We start from the raw sequence: 11,207 nt of genomic DNA, 5'->3' as shown, positions 1-11,207 counted from the left end.
CAAAAAGAAAATAAGTTGTGACAACAATGACGACAGACATAGCCTACATCTTCTGACAAACTATGTATATATCACCTCAACTTTAGAAAATTGAGGCGTTCATGCGCCACTCCTTGTTTACTATCAAACTCCTCGATCTTATTCATTGGTGACGAGCTCTATATATACCAGTGATTAAAGTCACAAGCATACAACCCATACGAACAATAATACATCATCTCCAGAAAAGTTGAAGTGCTAAAAAAAACTTCAAATCGAAAGAAAATAATACTTACAAATTAATAAATGGTTGAAGTTAATATTCGATCCGAAGGTAAAATAACCTTTCTTCGAAGTGTCGACTCTGTGTGTGCCTATGTGATTGCATTTCGTCCTACTCGGTTCCATACCCTCATATGAAACACAAGCTATACATATAATCTGCTAAAGCATTATCAATTTTTGCATTTTGTTTGGCTCATGGTCTCCGCTATGGATTATATGCATTGCTGGTGAGAGCAAAACATGCTGCTCTCTCAAGAGTCAAGAATGCTCATTCATTAGGTCAAATTAACTCCAGATTTTCAAAGCAGATTACTTTTTTCATTAATTTTTTTTAAAAAAATGTATGCAAGGAGTTGTACACAGTATAGAAGAACAGAGAAAGCAGGGAAGGAAAAAAAATCTGAAATTTCTGGTGTTTACATGGCCAGGTTTCAGCAGAGAAGAAATATGGTCGATGATGCCTGTGGCTGGAAGCGAAGGCTTTAATTACACAGTTTTACATATATTACTAGCAATGCCGTGGTATGTTTACACAAGTACGTAAAATATATTTTTATATTGAATTTAACATAAAAAAAAACAATTTATCCTTTTAGAATTCCTATTTTATCTCATATATTTGACAAAAAAACTATCTAATATAAATATATAAAAAAAATCCGTTATATATAATCATTACATAGAAAAATAACAATATCATAAAACGGCATTAAATATTATGAAAACTTTTATTTTTACAAATTTCAAAAAATGTTTTATCAGTTGATATTATTAATATCCTATTATTCATCAATAACTTCAATAAGAAACTCATTATGTGGAATTCTAGCTAGCTAAATTTAAGTCATTGGATTTGATATTCACTTAGTTAAGAAAAGCTTTCAATGTAGATCGCGATTCCGTATTTGATTTAAGACTTTGTACCCACAATTATTCAAATTTTGTGGTAGAAAACCTTTCATTTTCATTTTTTCGTTCTTGGTGGATTATTTTTATTTAATTAGATTTGAAAGAGTTGTGATCAAGATAAATATGGAAAGATAATATCTGTAAAGATTTATATGTTATAATACTCCTCCACAAATAGGGAGATCGTGAGTATTTGATTCTTGATTTCTATTTCTTCTCTTATGAATTATATATGTCTATCCATCTATCTTTTTTCTTATGATTTATAATAGGTATTATATTAAAATTAAAAACTATAAACATGGTTTTGTATATCAATTTCTTATGTTATAGATATATGATAATTATAATTCAAAACTATATCATCTGTAACATAAAAATATAGATAAAGATAAAAAATTAGTTTATTAAGATATATGAAATATATATGAAATCTACATTTACTAAAATAGGTTTTTATGATTTTTTATTAAATAAATAAAAATTTTGTAATTTTGAGAAGAATAATATTTTTGAATGATAAAAAAAGAAGATAATTCCTATAAAGCTCTCAACTTTAAACATATATAATAAGTACATAATAATGTGTATAATAATTTATTTTTATAAAAAAATTATGTGATTATATTATATGGCATAAAATATATATATATATATAATGTAATATATATATATATATAATGTAATTTTTTATTTTAAAATATACAAAGAAGGTTGCCTTAGAAAATCGAAAAAATAAAATATAAAAAATAATTACCGAACACAGCGTGGGCGAAGAGGATTACTGGTGGGGTATAAAGTTGGGGGGGGGGGGGGGGGGGGGGGGGCGGCAGGCGGCCCGACGCATCACCTTTTTTTCTCTTGCGCAAACCCTAGAACAATTCCAACGATCGTAAACGAAATTTGCCGTTCTCACTCTATAGGAGTCGATTTCTACAGGATACCGAGGTCTACTCTTTGATTGTCATCCGATTCCAATCCGTTGGCGATGGACGATAGCTGCGCGGTGTGTGCGGAGAGCTTGGATTGGGTGGCTTACGGTGCTTGTGGTCACAAGGATGTCTGTTCCACTTGCGTGGCTCGCCTAAGGTTTATCTGCGACGATCGACGCTGCTGTATTTGCAAGACTGAGTCCAACGTCGTCTATGTAACCAAGGTTTTTGAGAAGGCCTTTTTTTGTTTAAAATTGAGTTATTTGGCTTGATTGTGTCGGGTTTTTTGTGGCATCGTATTCTGATCAATGAATTCAAATTGGTTGCAAATTGATTTTGATTTTTTCCCTTCACCCTATTTTTCTCTCTACCTCTGTATCGAACTAAAAGGTTCTGTTCTTTTTTTTTCTGGCGTTACTCATCTGCTGTTAGGCGTTGGGAGTTTACACGAATACGATCGGTGATTTTTCATTGTTTCCCTCCAAAGTAAAAGAAGGCAGAGTAGAAAACTATTGGTATCACGAAGATACACAGTCATTTTTTGATGATTTGGATCATTACAAGATGATCAAGGCCATGTGCAGACTTTCATGTGGAGTGTGTGATAAAACGGAGGACAATCCTGATGATGGATCCAGGAGAAGAGCAGAGTTTAGAAACATTGAGCAGCTAAAGGGTCATTTATTTCATAAACATAGGTTGATGATGTGCAGCCTGTGCTTGGAAGGAAGAAAGGTGAATTTCCTAGAGATTTTGTACGTATATCTAGCTCTTTTTTAGTTCAATGTTTCTTGTCGACTAGCATATCATATGTTAAGTGCTGATATTTATGATGGTTATGAATTTGATTTGTTCACAGTTTATCACTAAGGTTCGGGTATAAGTACAAAATAAGGATTGTGTTTGGATTGGATGAAATAAATATAATATGGGATGTCTGCTGATTGATATTTATGTTAATTAGTTGGACCCTCATACCTGCGAAATATTTTGAAATGAGAAAAATTATAAGTTACATAAGAATGCTATGAATTGGCAAATTAGCCCTTGAATTTGTTGGTTAATTAGCCCGTGAATCTGTTGGTTAACTTCTTTCTGAGATGTATTTTGCTGCTTTATGTGCAAATTGTACACAGAAAATGTGAGGACACCTTAGTGAATGATTTCGTGATAGATCATAAAAAATTAATAAATCATATTCCCTCGTACTTGGACTTATTGCAGTAATGATTGCTGATTGCGTTCTCGATGGGAAATTGATAGCGTATTATGGTTGTAAGAACTGACAAAACTTTATTTTGATTCCCAGGTTTTCATTTGCGAACAAAAGTTATATACGAGATCTCAACTCACTCAACACACAAACACAGGTGACTCTGAGGTGGATGGAACCGAAAGTGAAAGGGGAGGTTTCATGGGGCATCCTCGGTGTGAATTTTGCGGAACACCATTTTACGGGGATAACGAGCTCTATACACATATGTCTACGGAACATTATATTTGTCATATATGCCAAAGGTAGTCTATGTAGTTTTAATTGTGGTTATCTGGAGAATTTTTCTCCAATATTTGAACGGTAAATTTTATGAACGGACATGTGCAGGCAGCATCCAGGACGGTATGAGTACTACAAAAATTATGATGATTTGGAGGTTAGAGCATCAGTGTGCTGCTAATACTAGTATCTATAGTCCATTTAATTTTTTTTTTGTTAATTATTTAGAATGTCCAAAATTTCCAGATCCACTTTCGTCGTGATCATTTTCTATGTGAGGATGAGGACTGTCTTGGCAAAAAGTTTATTGTCTTCCAATCTGAAGCTGAACTGAAGGTCAGCTTATTGGGCATATGCTGTGTGTGAAATTGGGCTTTATATGGAATATAACTGCTTCATTCTTACTTTGTTTTGTGTTGTATTGCAGAGGCACAATACTTTGGAGCATGGAGGGAGTATGTCTCGTTCGAAGCGCAGTGCTGCTCTTCAGGCACGTATCTTGTCGAAACCATATAAAAAATAGTCAAAGTGTGGCTTCACTTCAATTTGTCATTTGTTTATTTCTTTCCCATCTGCTGTCTATTTTGGAGAGACTTGCTTTTAAATGTAAAGGCAATTTATTCCATTCGGATTCTTATTATATGTTTGCAGGAGTACATTTTTATGTGCTCTAATGTTTTATTCTCTATAGATACCCACCAGTTTTCGGTATCAACGAAGTAGTGAACAAGGTCATCATCGCGGAAGAGGACGTACATTTCAACGAGATCTTTCTGATAATCAACTTTCTTTGGCCATCCAAGCAAGTCTCGAAACAGTTAATACAGCACCATTTATTACTCGGACTGCTACTGATCATAGAGAAAGTGCTGAAGTTGAGACGCTTGCTCCAGCTTTGGAGTCTTTAACCACTGTTTCTGAGCCAAATTCAAGATATCTTCAAGCTTTATCTCATAATTCAACTGGTGCAGCACTTGGAGAAGTTTCATTTCCTCCTCTCACTGTGAATCCTGGAAGTAGTCAACAGAACTCCCATTCTGATGTTCAGCCTAAAAGAACTATGGCAGCAATTCTACGTCATCAGAATAACCGCAAAGGAAATGCCTCATCTTCAGCTTCCGCTCCCTCTTGGCCAGGAAGGAGTCGTACTTTTACTCAGCCAGAAATCAGCAGTGTTCATGATTGGCCCTCAATCGACCGTGCTTCTGGATCAGCATCTGGTCCTGGACTGAGTAAACCTGTGATAAAAACTGGGCATGCCTCACCTGGACGTTCAGTTTCAGCTCAGTCTCGTCCATCATTGGTTACTGATTCATCGTCGACTGCTTCTTTGATTCCATCAAGGATGTTCGGAAGCACAAGTCGTATCCGTCACTCTTTGTCGGCCTCTAATCTTTCTGAGCGTGGCTCTCTGGATTTGTCATCTGGTGATTTTCCTCAAGTTGCTGTAGCACAGACATGCATACCTTCAAGCGACCAAACTTTGGACAAGGTAAAAGATGTTCAAACAGCAAACAAATCGCTGGTGGAGAAAATTCGTTCAGCTTTGGGGTTTGATGAAGAAAAATTCATTAGCTTTAAAGTGATATCTGGTGAATATCGTCAAGGTTCAATGGATGCTGAGACGTATCTAGCGAATGTTGTGCAGTTTGGTTTGTCTGATCTTGTTCCTGAGTTAGCTAGTCTTCTTCCCAATGTTCAGAAGCAGAAAGCGCTTATTGAAGCCTATCATGTTAATCTGGTAGAGAGTGCTCCAATAGAGAATGGTAGGAACAATGGCACCCGTTTAAAAAATAGCAAGGACTCTAAGAAAGGTAAAGGTAAATCTGTAGATTCTGGAAATAGTGTTGCTAAAAACAGTTTAGCTGATAAGATTATAAGTACTGTAAACGAATTACAGTCAAACTACAGAGCTTCGGACGAAGCGGTGCCTGTGTTATCGAAGGATGGGTATCGATCTGACCGAGGCAAATCAAAGGCTGTGATTGATGATGATTCACGGTTAGAATCAAGTGGACCTGGTGAGTCCTTAAAATCGAAAAATGACTCCTCTTCTTTGGTTGAATCTAATCAGAAGTCAGGTACTGGTGATGGAAAAGGTAAGCAAAAGAAGAAAACTTCCAAGTTCCACAGAGTCCGCCTTGGTGATGGCTCTGTTGAAGCACTCTTGGATCTTAAAAGTGGTAATCATGATCCAGATCCTTCTCCAAATATAAAGGATTCTGCTACCTCAAGCGGACCAAATACGGAAAGTCTGCCTGCTCGTGGTGTGTGGCGGAATGGTGGAGGCCAGAAGCTTTTGATGACCTCCAGAGAACCTAAAAAATGATATTTTGACTTTGCTCCAAGCTGAACTGCCTTCTTATTTTGTGTTACTTGGTTGTTAGGGAAGTATATATGTATATACATGCTGAGGGGAATGGTGGCTTTTGCCCTAGTGTCGATATGGCTAAGGGTTCATTTATTTGAAGGTTTTTGGTTGAAGCAAATTGTTAAGAGGTATTGTGGACGTGAGCGCTGCGCTGCTTTCGCATGCTGAAATAGAAAGGCGATCAATTAGCTTTTTAATTATTACTATCATGTAGGCATTCCCGCTTGAACTCATATTTTATATTGAACAAATTATTTTTGATTATACATCATTCACTTATTTTTTTAAAATCTCTTGGACTATTTAATTTTATATTATGTAAATTAAAAAAATTAGTCCTAATACCTAATAATATATATGATGATGTTTTCTATCACTATATTATTTCAAACAAAATTAACTTATTTGAGTGTAATTATGTATACAATTTTGAAATAATTAGTTCATTTTGTCGTGACAGTGCTCAAATTATGTACTCGCAGGTATTATTTCATTGAATATTACATATATTATGAAATTAATCCTAAAAATATATATAATGATGTTAAATGTCTATGCTATAATTATAAGTAATATGATCCTGTAAAAATAGTAAATAGTGTTAATTACAAATTTCTTATTTTTATTCAAATTTATAAATAATTGTACAGAACTTTTTAATTGTTTTCAGAGCTTCTTATCAAAATCTTGTAATGACTTCGTAGATTTATTTGATTATAACGTCTTAAATTTTATAATGTTTTGTGCAATTTATTATGTTTTTTTTACTTCTATTCATAATTTTCAAATTTATGAACTTAAATTCTAATTCTAATTTAATTATGCAATCTATGTTACATTTATAGAATCTCAGCACCCAATTTTTCCGTTGTAAATCTGATTGCTTGGGTGTTGATTTTTCCCCTCTCAGCTGTGAAAGTTATACGTTGTTGCCACGTTTGGTACTAATTGAGGAAGTTAATTAAATGTATACATCAAAAGGGGAGAAGCTATTCTTATATGGGTGAATTTTACTCCGTGGCTTCCATGTACCCATCTCAGACGTGGCCTCGGGATTTTTGGATTTACTGGACAGCAACTGAAAATTAAATATGAGCACTTTCGCAAATTTCATTTATGAACTTTAATTGAAAACCCAAGCTTTTTAAATTTCGTTAATTGTTAATTGAATTCATGAATGAGAATGATGAGTTAATTAAATGAAAACATACCTTAATAACATTCTTTCTTCATAAATTTAGCCAAGGGTTAAAGCTAGATTTAAGTGAGGTTTTGGGAGAAGAAAGTAAGTGTTAAAAGAGTCATTAAATTCTCAATTACTTATTTTACTTCTATTAGTTTGATTTGATAGTTCTTGCTCGATTTCATAGTTTCGATAAAGTTAAGAAAAATATAATTTAGTTATTCAACAAATTACTCGCATCCAAGGTGTGGTTGTATTTTGAAAGAAGATTTTCATATCATCCATGCACCTTCAAGAAAATACAAGCATCTAAAAGTTGACATGGCGAGAAAAAGGAAAACGAGGGTTTTACAAATTTCCTGCCACAGCTAAAACATGAAGATATATGACTGGAAAACTAGCGATTCCGTTGATAAAGGAGAAACCCTCAACGATTTCTATTGTCCATGCACCTACGACAATCTTATCTTGGCTGTTCAGTTCCGTCCTTCAAAATTCTTCATTCTTCAGGATAAATCGGGTATGTGAACGGTTTTCCGGCGCAATTTATTTTCCGTGATATTCTCCATTCCTCTCTTCAAATTAGCTGCAAAACAAAATATTGAAATCAATCACACCTTGTTAATACTGTAACACCTTAACTTGTTTCAAAAACGTATCTCCCAAGTGATTTTAAACCATAATCCCGCAACACTCTAAAATAGCACGTGAGACGGACATAAAATAGCAGCACAAAATAAAAACTCGATTATAACATGAGAAGAACATTCCACTTACTACCCAAGGAGAATTTTCGCAAACGTCTTTTCATTCCCACGTAACTGGATTTACTCCCGAACGCTAAATTTGGATAGAAGAAAATGAAGAAGGTGACGGTAATGTATCGTTTAGTTCTCCAATGATGCCATAGACAACCTATATTTAAAGCGAGTCAACAAGCTCTAATTCATGGATTCCTCCAGGTTCAATAAGCTCATTTTAAAGAAGAATGCCGCTAGCGTGAAAACATAATGAAGCTCCCCAAGATTAAGCATGAACATAGTCGAAATGCCTCAACAAGGTATTAAGTCTCACGCTTTCTATAATTATCATCGCAGGAAAACTCATAAGCTCTACAAGCACCCTTGGCATCAACAGCTTCATAGCACTATTGGGTATAGCATACTTGAGAATAACAACAGAGAAACCTGAGTGTTAATTTCATATTCTCAAAACAATCATAACGTTAAACCAAACCATCTCATTTATTTAAAAAACAAAGAAAAAAACAGCATCTTGTCCTTTCGATTATTATTAAACCGAAGTACAGGACAGAATACTACATGAATCTAATAGGTCAGGAGAAACATATAACAAATAATATAGCTAGGGCTGGACAAGGTTTAAAATACTAAGGGCATTTTACTCCCAATGAACTAAAAAAATTTAGAAGCTGTAAAAATTTGTCATCTAGAAATGCTCCGGTAGAGATTCTAAAATCCATCTAGTTTTGAAAAAACATAAGTGTTTTTATTTCGCAAGCCAATTTTTCCCAGGTACTTTTTGGACTAATATCAAAACCTAGAAAGGATGGCCTACAAGAGGGTTGATCTTCCAATAATTTTTAATGTGGTCACAAGATTGAATTCATCATAGGACAAAAAAGCCACTAAAATAGTTTTACAACTGTGCTACAAGGCAACAAGAGAACACGAGCAAATTGGAAGACGATATCTGTATGCGTAGCTTAAATAAATAGTTTCGCAAAGCACGAAAATGGGCATCGAATATATTTCACAAATTTTTTTTAATATAAAACTCAAACTCAAATAGAATTAAGAAAAAACATATTTATAAACGTAGAAGTGTACCTAAACAAAAGGATTTTCTGACCTGCCAAAACTTCAAGTAACATTATTGACTCCCTACTTAATTTGCTAAGCACAATACAATCTACTATATTTATCTTGACTTAGCAATGACATTGAGGGTGTTCCTTTAGATAATTTCAACTGTTCTTGTTATTGGTTTTTTGTTAAATAAGAAACAAAATTCATGCATAAAGATAGACATATAAGTATGGAAGACAGTATATTCCATAAATTTAAGATGATATTTTCCATTACATAACAAAAATGTAGCTCGTGCAGAATTTCCAGAAGGAGAAATAAATGAAAACATAAAAAAAGGGTGCGGTGGCCAGATCAAGCAAGGATGTGTATTAAAGTTGGGAAAATGGAAGGTCCAAACCATGCAAACAAAAAAAATTTTTGGGAACATGGAAGGTCCAAACCATGCAAACAAAAATTTTTTTTAAAAAAAATTAAATTGATTCTAGTCAAAACGAATATATGCACAAGTGATGTGGAATTACCGGGATGACAACAACAACTATGTGCCATGAAATATGTATAGTAAGGAGAAGTTCTGTATGTTTTCACTACTTTAGCAAGGAACAAGCAACACAACCAAAATTATTGAAGAGAAACGAACCTACTAATTTGTACTCGTGGACCACAGGAAGGGCGTAAAATGAGTTCACACCACTTCATTCTCTCTAAAGCTTCTTGCAAGTGACTCCATCATGGAGAAGTTGATTAATTGCATCGCGTAACCTGATATAATCATCAACAGTATTGTACACTTGATGAGAAATACGAGCATACCCAGTTAGAATACCATTCACATCCGCAGATCCAATCTCCCCATCTCTTGAAGCCTGAAAATATATGGGGACTTCCACCCCAAAATGATCTCTCAAGTGTGTCCTTAACTTCAAGGCATCATCGTCACACAGAATACCCAATCCCGAAGGCAATCCAATCATCGCCATGCTAGGACACATCTCTGGAGGTGTACCAAGATTTGTTCCCCATGCCTTAGCCAACATTTCACCCATTTCCACTACTTTGTCATGATTATGCTTCTGAATTCCCGTGAGGCCACCTTGAAATCTATTAATGAAATCTAAAGCTTCAGGAATTACAAGTTGAGAGCTGTAGTCTCGTGTCCCAATCCATGCACTCTCGATAGCCAATCCATTCCCATATTCATGTGAAACCACAGGGTGATGTAAATCCGGTGATATGGGTGACTTTCGGCAGTATAAAAATGCAACAGAAGGAGGGCAGAAAAACCATTTATGCAAATTGCTTACATAAAAATCGGCTCCGATTGCCTTGACATCAACATGAACACTGCCAATAGCATGAGCAGCGTCCACAAACACGCGTTCAACACCTTCCTCCCTACAAATCTTAACCAATTCACGAGCGGGAATAACAACACTGGGCATTGAAGTTATATGATCTATTATCGCCAGCCTAACTGTCTTGCCGTTTGCCTTACCTCTAGCCAAGCCTTTCCGAAACTCGGCAATAATTTCTTCATTGGAATTGACAGGGAAAGGCAAGTGAACCACGATGACAGAACCCCCAGCCCTGGTGACATAAGCCTCAATTGACTTCTTTACAGCCTGGAAAGCGCAGTGGAGCATGACAACAGCATCTCCCTTCTGGAATCTCCCTTCCGCAAAAGCCCATCCAACATGCTGGAGAACGATGGCAGCAGCAGTAGTGGCATTGTCGACGATGGAGATTTCATCGACGTGGTCAGCATTTACAAGCTCCTTGACGATGGAGCGAGAGCGGATGATTTGGCGCTGAAGATGGTTGAAGAAGAAATCGTCCGGCTGGCGGAGAAATCGAAGCTGCCAGAGCTTCTGAGCAGCGATGATGGAGGCGGGGCAGCTGCCGAAACTGCCGTTATTGATCCTAGCGATTCCTGGCTGGTGATGGGCGAACTCCTCCCGAATTTCTGCTTCGGATATCAAAGAGAGTTTTGGCTTCTTCGAGACGTGGTTGCCATCTCCATTGGCTTCGGGGAGTTCCATCTTAATTGTAGTTAGGGTTTGTAGCCGGCGAGATTACCGATTACCATCAATTTGGGAAAGAAGGCCCACACAACCTGTTTCTAGTTCTATCTTATACTCAACAGTGAAAAAAGCATTGACAATTGATAAAGAGCGATTTCTTTTTTGCTTCAGATAACAAGACGGGACTTTAGACTATATAT

At 35.8% G+C, this 11,207-nt stretch overlaps 2 protein-coding genes across 3 annotated transcripts; one reads left to right on the top strand and one right to left on the bottom strand.

The window, feature by feature from the left end:
* The first annotated feature begins 2,023 nt into the window (after positions 1-2,023).
* LOC140988653 (uncharacterized) lies at positions 2,024-6,261 on the top strand. The gene is made up of 7 exons (XM_073457695.1): positions 2,024-2,329; positions 2,538-2,840; positions 3,415-3,623; positions 3,709-3,757; positions 3,847-3,936; positions 4,028-4,090; positions 4,292-6,261. Exons 1-7 carry the CDS (start codon positions 2,162-2,164, stop codon positions 5,927-5,929), a joined length of 2,520 nt encoding a protein of 839 aa, XP_073313796.1. The 5' UTR covers positions 2,024-2,161; the 3' UTR covers positions 5,930-6,261.
* A 1,183-nt stretch (positions 6,262-7,444) lies between these two features.
* LOC140988640 (L-cysteine desulfhydrase-like) lies at positions 7,445-11,138 on the bottom strand. Of its 2 annotated transcripts, none has more exons than XM_073457676.1 (2): positions 9,627-11,136; positions 7,445-7,740 (listed from the first exon to the last, which is right to left on the bottom strand). In XM_073457676.1, the coding sequence occupies exon 1, from the start codon at positions 11,023-11,025 to the stop codon at positions 9,691-9,693; it is 1,335 nt and encodes a 444-aa protein (XP_073313777.1). In that variant the 5' UTR covers positions 11,026-11,136; the 3' UTR covers positions 7,445-7,740; positions 9,627-9,690. The 2 variants fall into 2 exon arrangements, with proteins under 2 accessions (XP_073313777.1, XP_073313784.1); XM_073457683.1 differs by lacking the exon at positions 7,445-7,740 and adding an exon at positions 7,764-8,069 and having other exon boundaries at positions 9,627-11,138.
* Positions 11,139-11,207: the final 69 nt, after the last annotated feature.

The sequence above is a fragment of the Primulina huaijiensis genome, chromosome 1 (assembly GCF_012295235.1).
Source record: "Primulina huaijiensis isolate GDHJ02 chromosome 1, ASM1229523v2, whole genome shotgun sequence".
Taxonomy (NCBI): domain Eukaryota; kingdom Viridiplantae; phylum Streptophyta; class Magnoliopsida; order Lamiales; family Gesneriaceae; genus Primulina; species Primulina huaijiensis.
This window is presented reverse-complemented; position numbering and strand designations above follow the sequence as displayed.

Coding starts and splice junctions, on each gene's coding strand:
- LOC140988653 (XM_073457695.1), top strand. CDS start 2,162: ATGGACGATAGCTGCGCGGTGTGTGCGGAGAGCTTGGATTGGGTGGCT. Junction 2,330..2,537: donor ACGTCGTCTATGTAACCAAG/GTTTTTGAGAAG, acceptor ATCTGCTGTTAG/GCGTTGGGAGTTTACACGAA. Junction 3,937..4,027: donor AATCTGAAGCTGAACTGAAG/GTCAGCTTATTG, acceptor GTTGTATTGCAG/AGGCACAATACTTTGGAGCA.
- LOC140988640 (XM_073457683.1), bottom strand. CDS start 11,025: ATGGAACTCCCCGAAGCCAATGGAGATGGCAACCACGTCTCGAAGAAG.